General features: G+C 56.3%; 2 protein-coding genes across 5 annotated transcripts in view; one reads left to right on the top strand and one right to left on the bottom strand.

The window, feature by feature from the left end:
- Positions 1–7,021, top strand: part of CLUAP1 (clusterin associated protein 1) — a 58,111-nt gene extending 51,090 nt beyond the window's left edge. The window contains exons 10-12 of one of the 3 annotated variants that reach the window (XM_032126135.1): positions 4,430–4,485; positions 6,187–6,228; positions 6,515–7,021. In XM_032126135.1, the coding sequence (XP_031982026.1) occupies positions 4,430–4,485; positions 6,187–6,228; positions 6,515–6,670 (254 nt within the window). In that variant the 3' untranslated portion in view covers positions 6,671–7,021. The remainder of the gene's footprint in view (positions 1–4,429; positions 4,486–6,186; positions 6,229–6,514) is intronic. The other 2 variants (XM_032126133.1, XM_032126134.1) reach the window with 2 other exon arrangements.
- Positions 7,022–7,848: 827 nt separating this feature from the next.
- Positions 7,849–24,593, bottom strand: NLRC3 (NLR family CARD domain containing 3). Of its 2 annotated transcripts, none has more exons than XM_032126131.1 (19): positions 24,295–24,593; positions 18,773–18,912; positions 18,166–18,314; positions 15,765–17,508; positions 15,102–15,188; positions 14,353–14,436; positions 14,020–14,103; positions 13,524–13,607; positions 13,331–13,414; positions 12,802–12,885; positions 11,979–12,062; positions 11,442–11,525; positions 11,257–11,340; positions 10,914–10,997; positions 10,324–10,407; positions 10,132–10,215; positions 9,828–9,911; positions 9,543–9,626; positions 7,849–9,070 (listed from the first exon to the last, which is right to left on the bottom strand). In XM_032126131.1, exons 2-19 carry the CDS (start codon positions 18,796–18,798, stop codon positions 8,980–8,982), a joined length of 3,189 nt encoding a protein of 1,062 aa, XP_031982022.1. In that variant the 5' UTR covers positions 18,799–18,912; positions 24,295–24,593; the 3' UTR covers positions 7,849–8,979. The 2 variants fall into 2 exon arrangements, with proteins under 2 accessions (XP_031982022.1, XP_031982023.1); XM_032126132.1 differs by having other exon boundaries at positions 8,985–9,070; positions 9,543–9,694.
- Between the last annotated feature and the right edge of the window lie 188 nt (positions 24,594–24,781).

Here is a 24,781-nt window from a genome sequence, read left to right as displayed (position 1 = left end):
GTTGGGTAATGTATGGAATCAAGGGGGAAAATTTCACAAGTCCACCTGCTCCCAGAGCACCTCAGAGAGCTCACCGAAGTGATCCTGCTCTCCATGAACTTCTAAAAATCAATTCCTTCCTGGGGAACTTCCCCAAGGGCAGTTTTACTCTGCCTGGGGCTTTGTACATGTGGGAAATGTGGGTCCTTGTGGCTGTGCTCCTGGAGGGAATGTACTTTCCTAGCAAACCAAATCAAGTCCTAACTGTAAACCTTGTAAAAGCATTTTGGGGAGTCAGATTAGTCTCTTATTCCTTGCCTCCTCAGGTCAAACAGGAGGGAAAAGTGGGAGGGAAAAACAGTGTTTGAAACACTGGATTTGACTGTCAATACTGTGAGCAAAGTTACCTGGGGAGGGAGGAAGCTGCTACAGCTGCTCTTCCCATTTTCCTGTATTTCTGTGTGGATCTCTGCAGATTCCTGTCCCTCAGATAAGTTTACAGACCTGAATTCCCTGGTACAGCAGCTGCTGGACAATATTACCAGGCTCCTGTAGCTGGGGAAAGGTGGGCAGTCAGAAGTGTTTGAAAAGGGGCTGCAGATGGGATTCACAGAAATTCATTTGTCTCAAACTGAAATGGGGCTTTCTCCCTCCATGTCAGCATCTGCTTCCAGCAGAGCTGCTGTGGGCTGGAGGTTTTGTGTCTGAAAGGGAGGTGCTGCCTGGAGGGAGGAGGTTTTGGGCCATCCCAACATCAGAGCTAGTGAAGGAGGAGAGGCTGTAGGTCTGACATGGTGGGAACAGCTCCCTCACTTCCAAGCAGATTTCCTTTTCATGGAGGTATAAGAAATAAACTGAAGTGTGCTCCCCCACACAGCAGCTGTGCTGTGCTTAATGAATCCCTGGATTTTGGCAATGCCTGGAAAATGCTGCTGGGATCAGGGTCTTGCACTAAAGGGAGGGGATTTTTCTGCACTGCCCTGGTGTGGCCTCACCTCAGCTCTGGGGCAGTTGTGGGTGCCACAATATCAGAAGGATCTAAAGTTGTTGGAGAGTGTCCAAAGGAGGGGCATGGGCATGGGGAAGGGTCTGAGGAGCAGCTGAGGGTGCTTGGATTGTTCAGCTGGAGAAGGAGCCTGAGGGCAGAGCTCAGCGGGGGCTGCAGCTCCTCCCAAGGGGCAGCTCCAATCTCTGCTCCCTGTGCCAGGGACAGGACCCAGGGAGTGGCTGGAGCTGGGCCAGGGCAGGGTCAGGTTGGATATCAGGGAAAGGTTCTTCCCCAGAGGGTGCTGGGCACTGCCCAGGCTCCCCAGGGAATGGGCACGGCCCCGAGGCTGCCAGAGCTCCAGGAGCGTTTGGACAGCGCTGCCAGGGATGCCCAGGGTGGGGTTGTTGGGGTGTCTGTGCAGGGCCAGAGTTGGACTGATGATCCCTGTGGGACCCTTCCAGCTCAGGATATTCTGTCATTCTGTGATTGAAAACACAGTGCCCAAAGGGCAACAGTTCAGAAAGATCAGGCAGAAGGTTCATCCCATTTTTCTGTGTGTGGAAGGGAACGTGATGCAGAGGGAAGAGAGGTGTCTCCTGCGAGCTCATGCTGTGAGTTCACATTAAGCACTGGAGCCTGACTGCAGATCTCCAGCCAGGGAGCAAAATGTGTCAGCTCTAAATCCACCTGCCCCCCTCCCAGGCTGTCCAGACTCTCGAGTTGTGTGTCACTCCTTGCTCTGAGGCACAGGGTTAACCTGTACCCACTGCTGGGTGAGGAGCTGGAAATCATCCCAGCCCTGGGGCTCCATCCTGGGCGGCTGCACAGGTTGGTACCACGGGGAACATCACACAGAGGGAAAACAGCAACAGCTCACAGGCTCCAAGCCAGGGATGCACGTTCTCTTCTGCTCCCTGAGGGCTCAGTGCCTACACACCATGGCCATGCACGGGGAGAAGGTTGGAGTCCAAAGGTGCAGTGAATTACAGCCTGTTCATTACCAGCATCTTTCGTAATTACTGCTCTGTACAGCCTGTCTCAGCTGGATTCACATTATCTGTAAGGAAACACCACAGGCTCTCTCCTCTCTCTCCTGTGAGCCCAGCTGAACTGAACCCCAGAAACCAAGTGACAACGTCCCCAGCTCTCCCTGTCCCCTGCAGGTGACTCCTCTGTTTCCTGCCTGCCCCCAGTACACACATGGTGCAGATGGCACCACGGCCATCTGCCCTCTGTGCTCCCACACAGGGAAACTTGGGGGGTTATGGTCTGGAAGTGAAAATAATGCTCCATGGAAAATCTGCTTTCTCTCCTCTTTACATCTTAGTGCTCAGGTGAAGTCCCAGCCCCTCTGCATCCTGGGATCACTCCTGGCAGTGTCCCAGGGTTTGCTGCAGGACCTAACCCTGCTGATCCCACAGTTGATAGTTCAGAGAGGTGCTACCCTGGCTTAGAAAATGTAGGGATCCGAGTCCAGGCAGTCCCAGATCCTCGAGTTCTCCAGGTGTGAGCAGTTACACGTCCATAGGGTGTCTGCACTGTGCCCACTGATGGAGGAGCAGCATCCTGCACACCTTCCATGAGCATTCTCTAAGCTCTTCCCATGGCATTTTGAACTGTCCTATTCCATCAGCTCTCCTTACCTGATATCTTGATTCTCTTTTATATTCAGGATCTCTCTCAGTTTTGTCTTATTTTAGGAGCTCCCTGCAGCTTTCTCCTTTTGAGGTAGTAGTTCCCAGTTTTACACTTTATGTTGAGCCTTTTACAGAGTAAAATTGCAGTTAAACTCAAGAGTCATTTGTAGGCTGGGCAAAAATGGGGTTCTGTTGTCATCTAAGGATGTCAGTTGTAACCATCTCCAAATTTAGATCATTTAGTGTAGCATAAATTAGAGCAAAAGTCTCCAAAGCCTGTAGACAGATCTATCCAGAAATCTTATCATTCCATCTCCACTTCCTGTGTTATCAGCAACTGCTGGATAGAGGCCACTGCTTTTTATATAAAGACATAAAATCCTTTTAATTATCTGCCTTGATGCAACAAGGGTTTTTTGGTGAGCTGAGGATGAGTTAGGCAGCTTTTTCCTACCACTAACTCAGCTCAAACTGCGTGGGACAAAAGAGACCTGTCACCTTTTGTGCTTTGGGAAGTAGAAAAAAAGAGGTTTGCCAGGGTATAGCTTTGTTTTCATGCTAAAAACAGCACAGATTGGATTGTCTAGGTTGGAACAATCCATATTGGGCATGGAGGAAGCTGGTGATGGCAGGAGATGAACAGATGGTGAGATGGGATGGACACAGCGGGGCTGGAAATAGGATCCACTGAATGTTGAGGGGGTTCTGTGGGTGCGGCAGCAGGGCTGAGTCACCCAGGCAGCCCACAGGCAGCTTTTCCTTGCTCACAGCTTTGCTGTCCCCATTCCCAGCACTTCCAGGCTCCCTCCCCAGCAAAGGAGACCTGCTAACATCTTCCCATGGCCTCTGTGTAGCCAAGAACAGCCAAGCAGGCACAAGTGTGTTCTCCCCTCTCAGTGAGCTCCCTGCAGATCCCCACCTCCCTCTTCAGCTTTACACATCAAACTCCCAACAGGAAATTCTTGAGGTTTGCCTGGGCGCTGCCAGGAGTTCTTGTGAGATTCAATCCCTCCTGGAATATCAGAAAGGGTCTGAGCTCTCTAAAGGACAAAGGGTTCACCACATGGAAAAAACAGGCTTTTGTTCTCTGTGTACCAAAGCAGAGGAAGGAACATGCCAGTTCATGGATTTTTCAGGTTGGAAGGGACCTCTCAAGATCATCTAGAGCAACCTCTCTGCTCAAACAGGAGGTCTGAGCTGCTTGTCCAGGACCACATCCAGTTTGGTTTTGAGTATCTCCATGAATGGAGACTCTAAACTTCTCCTGGCAACCTTGTTCCAGTGTTTGGCTGTCCTCAGAGTGAAAAAAAAGGTTTCTTGTGTTCAGATAGAATTTCCTGTTTCTTAATGTGGCCATTGCCTCTTGTCCTGTCAGAACCATCATGCTGGAATAAGGTAGCTCAGGAAATAGCACCCTGACTGGAATTAGAATCATAGAATGTTGGAGAAAAACTCCAAGGTCATTGAGTCCAGTGTTAATTACTGTTAGCCTTACCCCCTCCTACCTTCTCCTGAGCAATGAGGCTTAACAAGGGAGGTGACTGCATGAATTGGGATCTCATCCTCTCACTGAGGGATACCCTCTGAGCTTTATCCCTCTTTCTTCCTCCCTCTGACCACGAGCCAGGTTTGATGGTGATTCTGTTTCCCTCCTGTGACCAGGAGCCAGGTTTGATGGTGATTCTGTTTCCCTCCTGTGACCAGGAGCCAGGTTTGATGGTGATTCTGTTTCCCTCCTGTGACCAGAAGCCAGGTTTGATGGTGATTCTGTTTCCCTCCTGTGACCAGGAGCCAGGTTTGATGGTGATTCTCTTTGCTCCTGCAGGAAGAGTTGGCACACGGATCGTGGGATCAATGCAAGGTGGAGACACGGAGGAAGATGTGAGTAACCATCTCATGTGTCTGCAGAGCTTCTCTGACAGGGCTTTAGAATGCCAGCTCTCTCCTCAGCTGGAGGGACACCTTTTTACCTGCTGAATGCTCACGTCCCAGGCCTGCTTTTCCCCTCCTCTCCAAAGGCTGACACCTCTCCTTGCGTATTTCCTTATTTTTCCTTTGTTCTTGGAGTCTGTGGGCTCCGTGTGCTTTCACCCCATCCTGCAGTGCAGCACTAGTGGCACACAGGCTGCAGGAATGCTGTTGTGGTGAACTGTGGGGCAGATTTCTGGGAACAGGGACTAGTGCAGTGCAGCAGGAGTTAAATAAATGGACCTAAATCCCCTTCATTGCTCTAAAAACCCCCTCCTTGTCCATGGCCTGTACTGGCAGCCTCAGTCCTCTGGAGGATGGAACAGGGATGAGAGCAGGACTGTGAGCTGTGCCCTTGGGATTCCTGCTGCCCCAGGGCTCCTGGCCTTGCACTTGGTTGTGGTTTACCTGTGAGTGGACAAGGTAAAAGGCACACACAGGTTGGCACAGGAGACACTTGGCTTTGTATCTGTGCCCAGCCTTTGGCATCTGTGGGCAACCTTTGTGTGCCTCTGGGCACATCTGAGTGGCTGCATCTGTGCCAGGAAGCTGAAGCCCAGCTGCTGGGATATGGTTGGCATTTGCAGTTAGCTCTCCCCACCATCCCAAAAAGCTGCTGCCATCCCAGGAGCAGTGGGGCTGTTCTGCCCTCCAGTGATGCTGGAGCACTGTTTTGGAGAGTGGTAGGAAACAGTACAACTGTGGTGACTGTGGATTGGTGTTTGAGCCTGTGCTGCTGGGAATTCCCAGTGTAGATGGAACCTTTCTGTCTCAGTCCAGCAGACATGCCCCAGTGCTGCCTGTCTCAAGGAAGGTGGTTCAGACATCTCTGGGAATCCCAGAATGGTTTGAGCTGGAAGGGACCTTAAAGCCCATCCTGTTCCACCCAGAGACACATCCCACTAGACCAGGTTGCTCCAAGCTCTGTACAACCTGGCTTTAAACATTTCCAGGGATGGGGCAGCCACAGCTTTTTGGGCACCCTCACCTTGTGTCTGGAGAGGAACTTGCAGCCCACGCTCTGCTCTTTGCTCCTGCTAGAATGGGTGTGGTGAAGGCTGTTGTTGCCTCCTGGGCATCCAGGCCCATTTCTAGGAAGGGCAGAGTGCTGTGCTGTGGGTGAAGATGTCATCTTAGTCCCAGTGCTGCCTGATTGTCCTTGGCCACGTTAGTGACAGATTTGGACAGGCACCTTCTGCGATTTCGGTTCCCTTTAGCCTTCCCTGTTGGCAGCTCTCTCCCTGTTGGCACAGCCCCAGCACATCCAGCCTTCAGCTGCCCTCAGCTGCAGCCACTTCATTTGTCTCATGGCTCTGCCCTCTGACTTGAGCCTCTCGGAGCTCAGACACCCTTGTGGCCTCTGAGTATCCCAGCTCAGGGAATGAAACCAGTGAGGCTGCTTTGAACCCCTCAAGGAATTCTTGGAGTTAGGAAGAGCCAGTGGTGTGTGCCCAGCCTGTGTCACTTGCTGGTGTGGTACACGATACCCGAGCTGTGCCTGCCCTTGCTGCCTTCTCCCCTGCTCCCAGCCTGGGTACTTTCTGTTTTCTTTTACGTTCTTGTACTTTTTTTTCCTGCTCTGCCTCTGCTGTTCCTCCACTCTGGCTCTCCAAGGGGACCCCAGCTGCAGCACGGCCAGGCCGGCGCAAGGCACAGGTAGGTTCCTCTTCTGTGGTTCATCTTCTTCCACTTCACCTTGGTTCTGTGGTCTCACAGTAGCTCTCACCTGAATGTTAAACACCCTGCCAGGTTTTTAATAGCCCAGACCCAGCAGAAGTCAGGGAATTTCTGTTCATCAGTCCCGTGGGGTGGGGAAGGAGGTTTGCAATCCATTGGGAGTGCAGGGAGAAGCCAGCACTGCCATCCTCTACTTTGGGCTGGCAAAGGGGCCTTGCCATGGCAGAGCTGAGCTGCTTAGGGACTCCTGTTTCCTTTCCTGCAGGAAGACTCAGGGGACAGTGAGATTGACCTGGATGAAGATGAAGAAGAGGAGGAGGAGGATGATCTGGAAGATGACAGCATGGAAATTTCCCCAGGCAAATCCAGTCTCCGAGCAAGGAAGCCAGAGCCACTGGAGCAAAGTGATAATGACTTCTGACCCTTCAGTAGCAGGAGGCCTCTTGAAGCACAAACTCTGGAGAGGCCAGGAGCTAATACCCTGCTGCCTGAAAAGTGCATGTCAGTGTGAATTCAGGAGTTGGTAAATAATGTTCATTAAACCTGAAAATTAAACTCGGATTGCCAGGTTTGTGAATCTCGAAGCATGAGCAGTTTATCCGTAATGAGAATCACAGTAATGTGCACTTATTTCCATAATTGCACTAAACTGGCTCTTGTGCACTGCAGTGCCAGAAGTCTCACTCCAGTGAGCATCGTGTGCCTGATTTCCCTGCATTTTATTATGTCCAAATAGATTTCTTTGGCTTAATAAAACTGGATGAAAAGCTGCTCTGGGAATGCATTTCAATTGGTTTCAAATCTGGCTTAAATCTATTTATCCTAAACATATCCTTTACTTAATCAAGAGCTTGTCTGCACAAAGAGCAGCACCAGGTAGCCTGAAGGAGTGGAGATAAAACTGGAGAAGAGAAGGCTCCAGGGAGAGCTCAGAGCCCCTTCCAGGGCCTAAAGGGGCTCCAGGAGGGCTGGAAAGGGACTTGGGACAAGGGATGGAGGGACAGGACACAGGGAATGGCTTCCCACTGCCAGAGGGCAGAGTTAGATGGGATCTTGGGAAGGAATTGTTCCCTGGGAGGGTGGGCAGGCCCTGGCACAGGGTGCCCAGAGCAGCTGTGGCTGCCCCTGGATCCCTGGCAGTGCCAAAGGCCAGGCTGGAGGGGGCTTGGAGCAACCTGGGCCAGTGGAAGGTGTCCCTGCCCATGGCAGAGGGTTGGAATAAGATGGGCTTTAAGGTCCCTTCCAACCCAGACCATTCTGTGATGATCTGACCCACGAGACCAGGCCCAGTCTCCCAGTCTGGGCTGCAGTTTGAGTTTTCTACTTCCTGCACTGGAGGCCCACATGGAAAAGTGACTCCGTACCTGGTGTGCTCAGAGCCAGCGCCTCTCTCTCCAGGCAGCGCTGCCACCTAGCCTCCAGCACAGCCAGCAGCGATTCGGGGAAGCCACTGTTGGTGTTGCAGCTGCTTGTGCCAGGCAGGAACAGCAGCAGCATCAGCAGCCCCCCTGTGCCAGTGAGCTGAGCTTTCAGCCCAGGGCAGTGGAGCACAGCCCATCCCAAATGTCCTGCAGTGCAAGAGCAAGGCTGCACGAGGCATCTTCTCATCCAGGAACTAATTTATTGCCAAGTGTTTACATCTCCAGAGCTCAGCCCGGTGTTCCTGGGATCAGCTCCCAGGTCCCTGCAGCAGCCACTGGCTGCCCGGAGTGTGGCAGCGTGTCCTGGCTGGGCTGGGGAGGGGACAGGGGACGGTGGCTTCAGGGGGGCCCTGGGGGTTCCCAGTTTGGCTGCTGGGTCACCTGCAAACCTGGTGCCTCTGGAGAGTCATTGGGTCTCTGCCACACACACGAAGGCATCACCTTTGCTCTCAGCAGCCAAAAAGGTGACCTGCTAGGGACAGAACCTGCAGCTGGGACATTGGGAGGACGTATCCCAAGGTCACAGAACACCGGTGACAACAGCAGGAGATCCAAGAGCTCCAGCCTTGAAGCTGAGAGGCAGAAGTTTGAGCAAAGGCAGTCCTGGTGTAGCACCAAGATGTGCTGGAGACAGCCCACCCTCATGCAGTGCAGTTCCTCTTACATTCACCCTCATACTCCTCCATTTTCCTGAGGACTCTTTATTTTCCAAGCTCTTTCTAGATGGTTCCACTCCTACACCTTGGGTTACCTCTCTCTTCGATAGAGAACAGCTCTACCAAACCCTTCAGCTGTGTCTGGCCAGCACCAACCCATTACTGAGGGCACAGCAACAGCCAGGACCTGCTGAAAGTGCCCAGGTCCACAGCACTGCTCCCATCTGAGCAAGGCAGCAGCAAATCTCTCGTGTCCGTCTGGGATTTCAAGGGGATCCTGCAGGACTGGGCTGTTTTTAGCCAGGGGTGAAAAGCACCAGGGAGATCATAGGAGGAGTTGCTGCCACCAGCAGGTAAATCACCCACAAGAACAAGGTCTGGCATGTGGGATCTGCCCCTTCTCCCTCCTTTTTGTGTTTCCCCCATTCCTTGAAGCTCCTGCCTGGATGAGCAGGGACATGGGCATACACATCCCTCAGCTTTCAACACGAGTCTTGACCCTCCTGCACTCTTGATCCAACACCCTCGGTCCTCTTGGGCCATGCCAGGAGCTCAGGAGCATTCCTTGCCCCTGAGATGGGCACCAAGGAGCTCCCTGCAGGCACCCTGGCCAGAGGGACCCCCGGGCCCCTCCTCGCTGCAGTCAGGCCCCCTCACACGTCCACAACGCAGTCGGGCGAGTTTGTCCGGATGGCGTCCGAGATCATCTTGGCTCCTGACTGCCCAATGCGATTCCCCTGCAGGCTGGGAGCAAAGAGAGGAGCTCAGGCTGGGACACGAGGCAGAGCAGAATCCTTGGTGAGGACAGGAGATGCTGCCCAGCTTTGCAGCAGCATCAACTGTGCCCACCCCACTCCATGCTCAAGGGCACTCTGGGTTTGAGAGCCCTGAGGCAGCCAAGTGAGGAGCTGGAGAAAGCCCTGGAGAGCTGGACAAAGCCCTGGAGAGCTGGAGGGGCTGAGCCACTTCTCCCCTGGAATGTTTTGGATGGTATTTGTCTTTTGAGGTGGTTCTTTAGCCCAGAGGCATCCCTGGAGAGGAGCTGAGGGGTCTGGAGCTGTGTGGGTGTGCGGCTGTTACACCCAGAGGAGCACGGGATGCCCCTGCCCTGTGGGGCAGCCAGGAATGGGCAGTGCTGGTGGGGGGGAAGGTCCCTGGATGGTTCCCATGGTCTCCCCCATCCCTGCCTTTCCCACCCCCTGCAGCAGCCACTTACTTGACGTAGGTGAGGCCGTGGTTGCCCTTCAGGGCCGTGGCGATGCAGATGGCTCCGTCCATGCCCAGGGAGTTTTCCTGCAGGCTGCGGGAGGCAGGAGGGTCAGACAGCACCAGCCAGGGAGATGTAGCCACCAGCAGGGAGTGCATGGACTGGGCATTGGGAAGAGCCACCTGCTCAGGGTTTGCCCTACTGAGAACCACTGGCTTGGCCATCCCATTGCTCTTCCCTAAGGGAATGTCTGGAAAGGCTGCTCCTGGCTCACCCTGGGAGTGGGATACTCACTTGAGCCGGCGCAGGCTGCGGTTCACCTTCAGCGCGTTGGCCATGGCCTGGGCCCCAGCCACGCCGATGGAGTTTCCCCGCAGGCTGCAAACGAAGGCAGGAGTGAGGAGGGACAGCCTGGGATGGCCCCAAATGGGAGGAGGGGGAGAAGTGACCGCACACAGCGAGTCAAGGGCCAGGCAAGCCAGGCTGGGAGATCACCATGCCAGGGTAGGAGCAGTGCTGAGCCAAGGGCCAGGCTCTCAGACACCCCGGGGATCAGTGGCACAGCCGTGGGCACTTGGTGGCCACACAGAGCACTTACTCCAGGATCTGCAGGCTCTTGTTGACCATCAAGGCTTCTGCCAGGGCTTGGGCACCGGCCGCGCCAACTGAAGCCACTTGCAGGCTGCAAGGGAACAGGGACCCTTCAGCACTTGTCCTAAGGTGGCCATGGCTTTCTAATTAGGGTAATTAGGCTGTGACACCAGGGCCCTGCTGCAGCCTGGATACTCACTGGAGGTCTGCCAGGGTGGTGTTGACCTTCAGCGCGGCAGAGAGGGCGGCCATTCCCTCGTCTCCGATGGCGTTCTCCTGCAGGCTGGGACAAAAGCGCTGTGTGTGCCCGTGCCTGGGAACCAGGAGCAGGGACAGGGCAGCCAGCACAGGGCCCAGCATTCCCAAATGGCTTGGGGGAGCTCCTGGGCCACAAGACATTTAGAGCATCCCCAGCCAGGGACACACAATGGGGACACAGCAGATTTCCAGTGCCTAACGGGATTCCAGAAGGGCTGGAGAGGGACTTTGGCCAAGGGTCTGCAGGGACAGGACACAGGGAATGGCTTCCCACTGCCAGAGGGCAGGGCTGGATGGGATATTGGGAAGGAATTGTTCCCTGGGAGGGTGGGCAGGCCCTGGCACAGGGTGCCCAGAGAAGCTGTGGCTGCCCCTGGATCCCTGGCAGTGTCCAAGGCCAGGCTGGATTGGGGCTTGGAGCAGCCTGGGCTAGCAGAAGGTGTCCCTGCCCATGGCAGGGGGTGGAACTGGATGAGGTTTAAGGGCCCTTCCAGTAGGGCCCAGGACCCATCCACCTGTGTCCTCACTTACTCAAGGCTGGCCAGGCTGCTGTTGGACTGTAGTGCTTGTGCCAGGGCCATGGCTGCTTTGGCCTGGATGAAGTTCCACTGTAAGCTGCAAACAGGAGAAAATGGCAGGTGAAGCCTCAGGCTGTGAGCCTGCCCTGATCCATCCAGGCTCCACACCCATCTGCACCATCCAGGGATGCACAAGACCCCGTGGGTCCATCCAGGATGTCACAGCACACCTCCCATGGAGGGTGAGCCAGGAGTGCCACTGTCACAGCCTGGAGGGGCTGAGGGCCAGGAGCAGTGTCCCTGCCCGTGTCCATGCAAGGGGGTCCAAACCCAGCCAGGCCCAGGGGGAATCTCACTGGAGGGACGTGAGTGCCCGGTTCTCTTTGATGGCTGCAGCGATGGCCTTGCCCCCGTCGTCGTACAGCAGGTTGGCCGCCAGGCTGCAGGGACAGAGGACTCGAGTCACACATGAAAAGTTGAGGACAATGCCAGGGACACCACAGGGTGGTCCGGGTGCCCTCCTGGGGCCCATGGGACTTACTCCAGCTTCCTGAGGGTGCTGTTGCTCCGCAGGGCACGGGCGATGGCAGGGCCCCCCTCCTTGCTGATGGAGTTCTCTCGGAGGCTGGGGAAAGACACGGGGCTGGGGAGGAGCAGCCAAGGCAGCGCTGGATCAGCTGCTCCCCCAGTGCCCCCTTTGCCCCCTGCTCTGGGGCTGAGGCCATCCATTGAGGAGAGCAGTTTTTCTGAGACCACCCCCACCAGCTTCTGCTGCTCCGCTCCGTGCAGCTCCACTCCCTGTGTTTCCTGTGGGCACTGGTGGCCCATCAGGGCTTTTTGCCAGCCTGCCATCCCTGCTGCCATCCTTTCATTCCAAGACATGGCTGAATGAATATTGTCCCAAAGGGAAAAAGCTAAAGATGGAGAGAAGATCCTCACAGCTGGAAGAGGGACCAAAGCTCCTTTCAGCATCTCAGAGCACTTGTGGAAACAACCAGGCACAAGCCCAGGCTGCTGAAAGGCTCCCAGGTCCCAGCAGCAGCTTTTGGCCAGGGTGGCTGGAGGGACTGTCACTTACTTGAGGCTGAGGAGTCCCTTGTTGGAGCAGAGAGCCACTGTCAGCGCTGTGACCCCTGCACTGCTGATGGAGTTGCTCTGGAGACTGAGACAAACAGAGAAGGTGTGTGGATGAGCCACTCTTGGCATCACAGGTGGGCTGCAGGGTCGTGTTTGGGGTGGAAAGTGCCCATTTCACTGAGGAAAGGGCATCTCCCAACCACAGGGAATAGGGGGAGCCACGGCAGAAGGACCAACACTGGGAGCAGCCAGGGCAGGATCAGCAATTCCTGCTGACCATGGCAGCACCAGCCCCAGCAAGCAGAGGGGACAGCGTTTGCCAGCACTTTGGGGCAGCCTTGTCCCCACCTGGCCATCACTGTGGCTGCTGGCTCAGCTGGGCATGGGGATCCTGTGGGTTTGGGATCCTTGTCACAGGGACAGAACCAGGGCACAGCCACTCATCACCAGGAGCCATCAGCCCTCCTCTCCAGGTGCTGTTCCCATGGGGAATGAAGGTTGCACCATTCCACCCTGACTCTCCCTGCTTAGCCAATTCCCATCACTTTTGAGAGAGAGAAGACCCAAAGCTACTGATTTCCTCCAAGCCAGAATAAAAAGCCATTGCTGGGTTTTAGGGTTAATTCTGTCAGTGCCCCTTGGTGAAGGCAGGGCCAGCCTGGCTGCTGCTGGAGCTGCCACATGGTGTTCCAGCCTGCACATCCAGGGAATGTGGAGTGGGAGAGACACGGCGAGGGACTGAGGGCTTGAGGAGTGGCAGATTTTGCTGCAGGGAGGAGGCTGGGCTGTGTTGTAAGGAGTCCAGGCACAGAGGGAGAACTTACTCAAGGCTTTGCAGGCTGTGGTTCACCCTCAGAGCTTCGGCCAAGGCAATGGAGCCGTTGTCTCCCACCGAGTTGCTCGAGAGTCTAAGACAGAAGAGGAAACTTGGAAATGCCAGCAAGGGATTCACCTCCCCCAGGCCGTTCCTGCTGCAGCAACAAGCATGGACTCGCTGCCACCTCATTTCCCACCTACATACACCTCTGTTCTCGTGGCTGGTTGGAGCTGGAATAGCTTTTAATGTTCCCTCAGGGCCTGGAGCCCTTCTGCTTCCCTCTGCCAGAGGGGAGACTTGGCTTCTCCTTTCTTTACGTGGCTCCCTGCATCCCTGGAGGTACAGAGAGCACCTCCCTGGGGCTGCTCCGACGGCAGCGCTGCAGGCCCTGCTCCCCCTGTCCACACCAACCCCTTGGGCAGAGCCAGCAGTGTCCCTCCTGCCTGTCACACGGGCCTGCCCCTTTCCTGCCATTCCTGCCCACAGATCCCGGGAGATGTGGCGCTGGCACTGCCATCCCTCCGCCTCATGCTCACATCAGCTCCCTCAGGCTGCGGTTCTGCTTCAGCGCCTCCGCGATTTTCCGGGCGCCCTGGGCTCCGATGGCGTTTTTCTGCAGGCTGCAAAGGTGAGGAAGGCACCTGTGAATGCCAGGTGCCACATCCCCATCGGTGCCACCACACTCTGCTGGGTGGCTGGAGGGGGGGACAGCAGGTCCCGGTCACTCACTGCAGGGTCACCAGCCTGTGGTTGGTCAGCAGGGCCTCGGCCAGGAAGGTGGCCCCGTCCTCCTTGATGGAGTTGTGCTGGAGGCTGGGGGAGACAGAGTGAAGCCAGGCATGGATGCTTCCACAGCAGGGCCAGGAGGGCTGCAGGGCAGTGGCCACCTGCCCTGGGGTTTGCTTGCCCTCGTCCCCAGTTGAGAAAGGGGTCTGGTCCCCAAGCATCCCTGACCAGGAGTCTCCTTCCCTCCTCTCCCATGGGATATTCCTTCTTCCATGAAACAGCACCCTGTGAGCTCCCATGCAAGGAAAGGACCTTGATCCTCACCTCAACCCCAACCCAGACCCACTGAAGCCAAGAGGCAGGAGAATCCCAACCTTCTGGCCCAGGGTCTCCCCATGCACTGGCCCTTGGAGCTTGGGAAAACCTCAGTGGGACAGAAGAGGAAGGGGGCTTGCCCCGGGGATCTGCTCCAGGAGGTGCTCCAGAAGTTGAGACTTACTTCAGGGAGAGCAGGATTTGGTTTTTTTTCAGGGCATCAGCCAGGGCTTTGGCTCCGGTGGGGCCGATGGAGTTGCTCCGCAGGCTGAGGCGGGACAGGCAGAAAAGCCAAGGTTAGCAAAGCTGGAGTGGCACAGGCCCAGTTTAAGCCAGACGCCTCCACATGGCACTGCTGAGGTGGGACATCAGGCCAGCAGCTTGTGGTGGTGGCTTTAGGGGCTGGAGACCCTCCCCAGCTCGGTCAGGCCAGGTGGGATCCAGCCCCACCATGGGCAGGGAATGGTTCCCAGTGGGAACGTGTGCATGACAGGAGCTGGGGAAGGGGAGCACTTACTCCAGCACCATCAGGCTCCTGTTCACCAGCAGCGACCTGGCCAGAGCTTTGGCTCCCTTGTTGCTGATCTGATTTTCTGCCAAGCTGCCCAGAAAAAGGAAAATTGGGTGTTTTTCCAGAGGAGAAAGAGACTTTCACAGACCCTGGCATGTCCCAGGACACAGCTGGGATGGGTGAGCAGAGAGGAGCCATGGCGAGCATTTGGTTCATGGTACAACCAAAGTGATGGATGTTCTCCAGAGGCGGACACCAGGCAGGGACTGCCAGGACTCCGTTTCTGGACATAAAATTCATTTGTGTCATAAAAAGGGAGCTCAGATGGCAGCGTGGGGCAGCCTTGAGGAAGAGCAGGAGGTGGGGAAAGTGGGAACCCATCTGTCTGGGATGAGGCATCTCCCTGCATGGAGGTCAGGAGCCTGTGCCCCCCATGCAGCAGATGTTCCACGCAGAGCCTCGAGTGTCCAGCAACCTGCTGTGACCTTGGGAAGTGGCTTGTTGGGATAACCCATGGATTTATATGTTTTTTTAGGAACAGTGAGGAGGCAGCAGTTCCAGGAAGACTGGGCAAGGCAACCTTGGGGTAAGGTCACTGCCTGGGTGCAGGGACCGTGTGGGACTGTCCTTGTCATTAGGCACCCTGGGGAGCCAGTGGGAGAGACATTCCTGGGGGACCCCCACCCTGGTTTTGAGGTGCCCCAGCTCCATGCTGCATCCCCAGGACATCTCGTCTGCCCTGGGCCAGGTCCTACCTGAGCCTCTGGATCTGGCAGTCCTTCACGCTCAGCATGCTGCCCAGCAGCTCCATCACGTCGTCCTTAAACTGGTTATTGTCCATCCTGCAGAAGACATGAAGAAAGAGCAAGAGCAAGGGTTGGGAGATCAAAGTGGAGAAAGGATGATCCTCCCATGACATCTGCCTGTCCCAGGTGGAGAAGCTCAAGGACAGAAGCAGAGCTGACCCCAGTGCCACCCCCAGGGCAGCTCTCTGCAGGTGGACAACATTGGTGGGCCCATGTCTCCATTGACACCTGGAATTGTGAGTCACAGGGGAGAGAGAATTCATCACTGCCCTCCAGGACTTACAGGGGACTTAAAACAGGGAACAGGTTTAAACTGAAAGAGGAGAGATTTAGATTAGAAGTTAGGAAGGAGTTCTTTCCTGTGACGGTGGGCAGGCCCTGGTACAGGGTGCCCAGAGAAGCTGTGGCTGCCCCTGGATCCCTGGCAGTGTCCAAGGCCAGGTTGGACAGGGCTTGGAGCAGCCTGGGCTAGTGGAAGGTGTCCCTGCCCATGGCAGGGGGTGGGATGGGATGATCTTTAATGTCTCCTCAACCCAAACCAATCTGTGATTCCAGAAGTCACAGCCTGGCATCTCTGCTCACTTCTCCTGGTGCAATCCCACGAGGACTCACCTGAGGCTGTGGCAGAAGAGAAGCTGGGAGAGCAGGCTCTTACACACATTGTAGGTGAGGCAGTTGGACAGGTTTGTCTCCTCCAGGCAGACATCCGAGACCTGCAGGAGGTAAGCCAGGGCAGAGCAGTTCGTGGGGGTGAGCATCCCAGCCAAGCTCTCGCTCCTCATCGCCTCCTCCACGGCCTTGGCGATGTCCGTGTGCTGCATCTCCTGCAGGCAGTGCATGGCGTTGACGGCGCGCGAGGAGATGGCGTGGTCGGTGTTCAGGCAGCCCTGCAGGACGCTGATGGCCTGGCTCCTGAACCCGCTGTGCTCGTCCTTCGCCAGCAGCCACCCGGCCAGCAGCTTGTTCACCTGTGGGGACAGCAGCCCCGAGAGGAAGCGGACAAAGATGTCCAGCTGCCTGTCCTCGGCCTGCAGCGCCCTCTGAACGGCGCTCCTGAAGTGGTTGAGGAAGCCCAGCTTGAGCCAGGACATGCCGCTCTCCACAAAGAGGTCGAAGATGTTCCGCTTGGCCGCCGTGTAGTAATAAAGAGCTGCCAGGAACTCCTGCATGGTTAAGTGGGAGAAGTAGTAGGCTGTGGAGGTCTGCATGTCCTCCTTGAGCAGGAGGCGGGTGGAGAGGCTGCTGTGCAGCAGGGAGAGGTCGATGCCGTAGGCCTTCATGTCCTGCTCGTAGAACACGTGTTTCTTCCGCAGCAGCCCATAGAAGGCCAGCCTGCCCAGGCTGCCCACCAGCTTCTTGCTGGTGTTCACAGCCTGCTCGATCCTGAGGGTTTCTCTCGGCTTTTCCAGCCAGTCGCCACTCAGAGCCATTTTAAAATAATAGGAGTAGATTTCTGACAGGGTCCTGGGGACCACAGCTGCTTCTTGGGATTGATCGCTGCAATGTTTCAGGAAATAAGCGATTGAGGAGCCAGAAATCCAGCAAAAACCAGGAATGGTGCACAGGACATGCAGCGACCTGTTAGCCCTGATGTGCTTCAGGACTTGGCTGGACAGGTCTCTGTTGTCAAGGAACATCTGGTCCAAGAAGTCCTTCATCTCTGCAGCCCCAAACCCTCGGATTTCCGTCATCCTATCAACCAGCCCACCAGGAATCTGCCTGGCCGCCGCCGGCCGTGATGTGACCCACACAGAGGCCTCCTGCAGCAGGTTTCCCCTTATAATGTTGGTGATCAGGTTGTCCACTTGGATCTCCTTTTTGGGATCGGTGCAAACCACTGTGTTGGAAAAATCCAAGGGGGTCTTGAATTCATCCAGGCCGTCGAGGATGAGCAGGGTCCGGGCGGCTCCGGCCGAGATGCAGCCGGGCTCGGTGATGTGAGGGAAGGCCAAGCAGAGGAGGCGCTCAGCAGAGAGCTTCTCGTAGGTGTTGAGCTCCCGGAAGGTGAGGGGCAGCACGAACATGATGTCCCTGTTGATGTCCCCCTTTGCCCAGGTGCAGACAAACAGCTTCACCAGAGTGCTCTTGCCAATCCCGGCCACGCCGATGGTGACAGAGATCCGAGGGGGGATGCTGACTTTGGAGAGAGGCAGGAAGAGCTTCTCCAGGGGGATGCTCTTGGATACGTTTGGCAGGCCTTTGGTGGTTTCAACCTGCAGGATGTCGTGCTCCTTCTGCTGGATGTCGGTCAGGCCTTCCACCAGCAGCAGGTTGGTGAGGCGCTGCAGGGCTCCTGGCTCCAGGCCATTCCCGTAGGAGCTCTGGAGGCTCTCCAGGTGTTTCTGCACCATGGGTTCTGCACAGAGAAATGGAACAGGGGTGAGGAGGAAGAGGAGGAACCACAAAGGCAAAAGACAGAAGCTGCTTCACTTTTCTGCCATGCCCATGCAGAGGGAAACCTCATGGAGCCCTCACATCCTGGTGGGAAGGTACATGGCAGGGCTCAGAGGGCACCAGTAGGCCTAAAGGGCTCTGACCAGCCTCACAGTCAGTCCAGAAGCCCATTTAAGCTCAGCCCTGGGCCTTCAGCCTCAGCTTAAGTATGTTGTAGGACCTAGACCTTGGTCTTGGACCTGATCACTCTGCCCTTGCCTGGTGGCCACTGGACTGTCTGAACCTGGTTGCCCTTGCTGGGCCTGATCCTGACCTCTCAATTGACTTACAACTTGACTTCATTCCTGCCTCATTGCCATGGACTTGTCTGATGAACTGGACTCTCTGATGAACTGGACTCTTGGCTGAACCTGTCCTGCTCCCCTGGCTCAGGTATCACAGCAAAATTAAACCCTCCAGCAAAGGCTGGACAAGCAGAGATGGTGCTGCGAGAGATTCAGAGCAGACATCAGCTGAGGTTGGAGCCTTCCAACCAGGAGGGAAACCAGGGAAACCTCTGCTGGCAAGAGGGTTGCAAAGAGAGCCTGGAGCCAGCCAGGACATCCACCACAGCCCTCACCTGCTCGGGCAGGGGGCTCGCTGCCTGCACCTGGGCAGCCTCCTCGGCCGTCAGGAGCTCCAGCCTGCGCAGGTGGGAGATGATCTCCTCCAGGAACTGCAGAAAGATGGACCTCGCCAGCTGCTCGCGGTACCGGTTGATCCAGGCCCCTGCGGGACAGGACAGCGGGACAGGTGGGTCCTGGGCCAGCCCTGGGAATGTGGGTGAGGGGTGACAGGGAAAGGCAGCAGTGGAGAATTCCTTCTGACTCTGAAGGTAGCAGTGGGGGAGCTAGAGCCCTCCTGAGTGCCCTTCTTGTGATGATGCCATCCCAAAGCCCTGGCAGGAGGCTTTGCTAGGAGCTGCTAGGTCAGGGCAGCAGCCACTGAAATTGGAGTCAAAAGAGGCTGAAGAACACAATCATGAAATGGTGTTTTCTCCTAGAATCCAAGCCCTTGCAGAGAAAAAAGACTGAGCAAGATCATTTCTCTCCAGAGATAGCCATTCCCCCTGCGCCAGCACAGCGCTCGCTTGGACTGGGAGCTGCTCACAAGTTGGTGCCCCACCTCATCCCATTTCTGCATCCAGAACTCTCCCGAGGTGATGGATCTGCCCAGCCACCACTCACCTTCCATCAGAGGCCTCCCGTGGCATGGGTGGTCCCTGGGTGAGGAGCTCTGTGGTGGCAGCAGCGTCCCATGGACCACCCCGTGTCCCCCCGGCCGGCTCACAGCACTGCCCGGGGCTCCTCAGCCCCTGCCCATGGCCCTGGTGGAAGAAGAGGAGAAGCATCAGAAGCAGTGTGGGAAGGAGCCCACTCTGAGCTATGGTGGTGCTGGGGGGGGTTCAGCCAAGGGTCCTTCAGCAGCTTTTGGCTACAACAGAGTCCCCTTCACTGCAGGCCTGGCAGGGGCACAGCTGGGACCAGCTTTGCCCAGACCTCAAGTGCCACACACTGGGTGCCTTCACCACCACCACTTATGCCACAACCTTTGTCAAGCACGGTGGTGCATTAATTGCCCTGACAATGCCCCTGTGCCACCTGGGGAGCACCCAAAGTGCCACCACTGTCACAGCGCTGGGAACTGCTTGTACGCTCCTCTTCTCTGGGTTGTGAAGGAAGCTGTGGGGCAGCAGGCAGAGGGATGTAAGGCCTGTTTTGGTTTCAAACCCACCTTGCCCCCATCCAGAGCCTCCGTTGGGGCTTGCTGAGTGTGGCCAGCACCACATCCTGTTGTAGAGTTCTGAAGATGCTCTGAATCATCAGCCAGAAAAGGAGTATCTACCTGCTCCCTCCCCCTCAGCTGCTGCCTAACCACGCTGAGGGTTTGGTGTTTGCTTTTAAGAACATCTGCTCAGAGTCCTGTTGTTCTTTGAGCAGAGGTGGAGAGGGAAATGTCTCCATGCCTGAGAGTGTTCCCAGTTCAGGTGGCACTGTGCTGTAGCCTCTCCACCAGCCCCAAAGTCTTCTCCAGGCGGGAACTTCTGAGCCCCAGGGGATGTGTGATCACAGCAGCAATGCACACACAGTGTCCTGGGGCCTGTGTCCTGGCACCTTTCCTCCTCTCCACCTGGCCTACAGGATGCTCTGGATCCATGTGAACACCTCCATGCTGGTCAGAGGCTCTGCAAGGGGGTCCCTGCCCACAGACAGCCTTGCCTTTGTCAAATCCACCCCTGAGGGGAACGTGCACTGTGGGGGCTTTGATGCAGCCTCGCCAACAGGTACAGGTAATTCTCCTTCCTTTGGTCAAACCTCTTCTAGGCAAAAAGCACAGATGTAGCTGGACCAGGAAAACCTGGTAGAGTTTCTGGTCCATGGTGTGAGGTCAAGGTGCTTGGAACTTCTCCTTCTGTTCATCCTCTCTCCCAGGGATCCATGCTGGGGTTTATTTCTCCCACCAGAAGCACAAGACTGCAGGAGGGACCTGACAGCATCCCCAGGGCTGAGTTCCTCACAGACCATGGCTGGATCTGCCACAGACACATGTGGCACGTCCTCCAGAGTGGGGTAAGTGACAGAAAGTGCTGGGTGACAAAGCACCAGCCCAGCCCCACCTGCCCAGGTGGTTCCTGACAAGCCCCTGTAGGGCTGGGAGGTGCTGTTGGAGCAGGGTCTGAGCCCACCACCTCTCCCTTCAGGATGGAAGCCTGGGCTCTGCCCTGGCTGCCCAGCTCTGGACCCCTGGTGTCAGCGGTGTCAGAGGTCCACGAGCCCGTGGCAGTGGTGGTGATCCCACAGCAAAGCCCTTTCTCCATACCGGGAGCAGCAGGGCCCCAGCAGCAGCTCTTACTCATCACCCCCCATGCAGTGGCCCGGTCAATGAAGATCCCATCAATTAAGGGAGCTCAGTGAGCAATTCACAGCAAAATGTTCACCCTTTGATGTGTTCTTGTCTCTAACTGGCCTGGAAGGTTCAATTAAGCCTTTGCAGTGCCCAGGTCTGTCTCTCATCTTTGCTGAGCAAGCCAGAGCACAGCCAGAATGAAAGGGGCTTTTGCTGCTTGCAGCGATGTTCCCTGCAGCCCTTCCTCTGAAACGTGGCCCTTTGATGGGGGAAACCTGCTCCAGCACCACAGAATGTTTGATGGTGTCCTCTGGTGCTCCTTCAAAAACCACCAGCCGTGGGCCAGCTCACGCAGAGGCATCTCACTGGGAGAATGAAGCAGCAGAAGAAATAATGCAGGGGCTGCGATTTTTTTCTGGTTCCAGTAGTTTCAGGTGCAGCTCTAGGACCACACGAGGCTGCTGAAGGCTGCGTGCTGAGGGGGTGGAGGGAGTTACCAGCTCTCACAAGAGATGTCTGAAGGGTAAGGGCCAGCCAAAGCCAGGTTCCAGAACTCCTACAGAGATCCAGGTGTGTCCAGGATGGGACGTTCCAAGGCTGCTGGCTGTGAGTCCTCTTCTGGGACTCTGACACCTCTGCCTGAGGTGTCAATCCTGCACATCCCAGGTGTGCAGCTGTTGCCTGGCCAGGATCCAGCAGGGACAATGTCCCACCGGCAGCCAGAGGAGCGGTGATACAGGTTTGTGTCTGCCCTGCCTTGCCTGTGTCCCCAGGGAAACTGGGATAAGAGGCTGGAGGGTGGGAGGCTGCCCAGACAAACTGATGAGTGGCACCTGCAAGGCCCAGGGAAGGAAATGGGGATTTTCTTGGCAAGAACTTGGCATTAACACTTTTTTTTTTTTTTTTTTTTTGCTTAGTGTGGTCCAAAGGTCCAGTCCAGGAGAAAATCCTCTCTTCTAAGGATGTTTAGACAACACCGATGTGTTCTTCCAGCAGCTCCAATCCCACCATCCCTACAAACCACCATGCTACATCCCACCTGAGTGTCCCTGCCCAAAACCCATCAGTGCCTGGGGGCCACAAGCACCATGCTGGAAGGTCCACAGCCAATCCTCTCCCAAACAGCTGCTGTGGTTTTCGCTGTGTCCGTCCTGTTCCAGGATTCAAACTGCTGGCACCAACACCAGAGAACAGGGGCCTGGATGTAGCTGCTCCTGCTCATCTCTGGCTCTAATTCTGTACGTGCAGTTTTGCTCCTGGAAGTCCAACATGACCAGAGCAGCATTCAGGGAATCCAGGATGAAGGGACAGTCCTGAGGTGGAAGCATGAAGCTGTCTGGAGACAACAGGCATTTACTGCCTCCCAGATCCTCCTCCTGCCCCAGACAGATCCATCACTCCGTGCCTTAGGAATCTGCTGAGGAACTGGGACCGTACCAGGTCTGGAGATGTCCCAGCAGCTGCCAGCAGCACCAGGACTGCATCAGGTGACACCCAGCAGTTGGAAGTCTGTGTTTGTCCCCCTGCAGGGGCTCGTGGGCAGATTCACCAGCAGCATCAGGGGGCGAGGGGGTGGTTGGCACCTCGAGTGGGACTTCCCAGCTCGCAGAGCCCTGGGGACCCCACCTGCTGCGGTGGGCTGGGGGTGGGCTGAGGGTGCCAAGGTTAGACAGGCACCAAAGTGCTGGGCAAGAGCTCCTGCATGGCTGCAGGCACCCACAGATGGAAAACATCCGAAAAGGGCCTGATCTATAGCGTTTAGATAAGGTTAAAAGCTTTTTATATGAGCTAAAAATGGCATCATCACACAGCACCTGCAGCAGGTGGGAGGTGCCCACTCCAGCTCAGCTCCATGCCCCAAACACGCAGGAAACCTCAGCCTGGCCATCTCCTTGTCCATGTGCCACCACCGTGGGGTTTCTCCGCGCAGCCAATCCCCCAGAGCTCTGCGCTCTGGGGTGGGGGAGCCCCGGGAGCGCAGCCCCAGCCCAGCGCTGCCCTTCCTCCCCCGGGCACGGGCACGGAGCGGCCCCGCCAGACCTTCCCACCAGTTCCTGGAGCGCTGGGTTCCTCCGGCGGCTCTCGGGCTCCTTTACCCTCACACCTTCGGGGCTTTTTAGCTACTTCTCCTGCCTTGAACTGATCCCACCTCGGAGGTCAGCGAGCTGCATGAAAACACTTCCCAAGGCAGCACCTCCAGCTGCTCCCCCGCAGCTGAGCGAATCCCGAAGCCAGGATGGAGGCTGCCACCTTTTGGCAGAATCGAAGAGATTTCACATCGTTAATTTCTGTTAATTAAACGATGCAATTGAATACCTTCTGCATTATTACTCAGTTGTGACGCTTGCAGACTGGCGAGTAACTCAGTTATCTAAGTTTGCAGCTGACTTGTATTTTTTTGGTCTGGATTTAATGCAAAATCTATTTTATGTCAAATTTAATCTCTTCCAGGTTTGGGTTTTGTTTTTTTGTTTCCTTAAACCCAAACCCCAACCCCAATAACAGGGCCCAGCAGGACACAGCAGGGGTTAAATAGGAGGTGAGGGGCCATGAAGGGCCCCTGGGCTGGATGCCAGCAGTGCTAACCCCAAATCTCACCAGAAAAAAAAAAGGAAAAATCAATCTGTGGGTGATTCCAAACGGCTAAAAATGAAGCTAATTGTGGAGAGGAGGTGCCTTGCAGGGCACTGCCGCACCTCACAAGCTGCAGAATGAAGGCTGATGCATTTCCTGAGCTGGCCGTCCCCCTGGGATGCTTTACCACAGATGTGCAAACAGCTGATAGGAAAGCAGATCCTCCCAGCACACAGCTTCTGCCCTTCCCACCCACAGGATCTCAGGATATCAGCACAAAAACTGGGCAGGAGCTGCTGCCAGCCCGGGCTGCTGGGATGCTGACGGATGTGGTACCGCCCCAGCGACCTCTGGGGTTTGATCAGAACAATCTTCCTGGGCTTGCAGAGCACCCAAAGAGCAGCTGCAAGTTCTCCAGAAAGAAATTTTTGTGCAACATGGACATCCTGACTGCGAGGTGTCCCCTGGCCCCCAGAGATGCCTGTCTGGCTTTGGATAACTCTCCCACGTGGTGGCCAAACCCTGAGTGACGGTGATATCCCAGAGGGTGACAGTAGCCAGCCCGTGCTCCAGCAGGCACTGTCCCCAGCAGCCCCGCATTTATGGGATACACAGTGCCCGTAAGTGCCTAAATAACAGCAGGATTAAGTCTGATGCCCTGAGGCAGCCCAGCATGCCCGGGCTCTGTGCCCACCTGGGTGCAGGGCTGAGCTCCAGCTCCCCGACCTGCTCCTGTGACACCCACACCCACTGCTTTAGCCCTGCCCCACTCTTTGGCACAATTTCGCACTGTGCCACAGGCGAGTGTGTCACTAATCTCATCCTTTTCTATTGGTGGTGCATCTTGGAGTTTATTTTGGACCGTTTGGAAGTTAATTAGTTCAGCAAATGACATTAAGGCGGGGGAAAGCTGCTGCACAAGGCTTTGGGCAGGCAGGGCGGCCTGGCTGTGGCTGCTTTCATGCCCAAGCAGGCAGAGCAGGCAACGGGACAGAATGCGACATGTGCCAGGTCCCCTGTGAGGTCCCATGCTCATCTCCATCCCTCAGGGCTCCACCCACTCCTGCCAGCATGGTGGCCATGCCATGCCGTGCCATGCCGTGCCAGGCTGCCCTGCCAGGGCAGGGACCTCTGCCCAGCAGCTCCTGGCCCTGCCACGCTGGCCCGGCCACTCCATTTCACGTGGCCATCACAGCACGGGCTCTGCAGCAGCTTGTCCCCACACGGGAGAACCAAGTGACACCTCCCCTTCTCCCCACACCCCTCCAAAGCCCCACCAAGCCCCTACCTTGGCCTCGAGCCGCCTTCCCCAGGTCGGTGTGTGAGCAGGGCACTGGAGAGGGCATCCCCGTGGTGGGCGAGAGGATGCAGCCGCTCCGTGCCCGCTCAGCTCTTTATCCCCAGGGCTTAGCTTCCTCCTCGACGGATGCTCAAGGTCAAGGTAGCAGCCACCCTTCCCGGTGGTGTCTTCTACAGGTGGTGGCACCCGGCACCGGGCGATGCTCGGGGCAGGACCTGGGCAAGGTGGGTCCGGGTTCCCCCGCCGGCCCCCGCCGGTTCCAGCCCGGTGGCTTTTCTCTCTTTCCGTTCGCTCCTCGCCCCTTCCTGCCCTGGGTCTAGCTGATCTTCCTTCCTGTCAGCGCGGGGCTGGTGACTATGCAAATCGAGCTGAGGGATCCGCCAAAACCCAGCAGCGTCTGACCCCCGGAGCCACAGCCGGGGCTGGCCTGGTGGGATGCTCTGTGCGCGGACACTTCCCTGCCTGCGGATGCTTT

This window comes from Corvus moneduloides, chromosome 16, assembly GCF_009650955.1.
Source record: "Corvus moneduloides isolate bCorMon1 chromosome 16, bCorMon1.pri, whole genome shotgun sequence".
Classification (NCBI taxonomy): domain Eukaryota; kingdom Metazoa; phylum Chordata; class Aves; order Passeriformes; family Corvidae; genus Corvus; species Corvus moneduloides.
The sequence above is the reverse complement of the archived record's forward strand: the minus strand, read 5'-3'. Positions and strand labels throughout refer to the sequence as shown.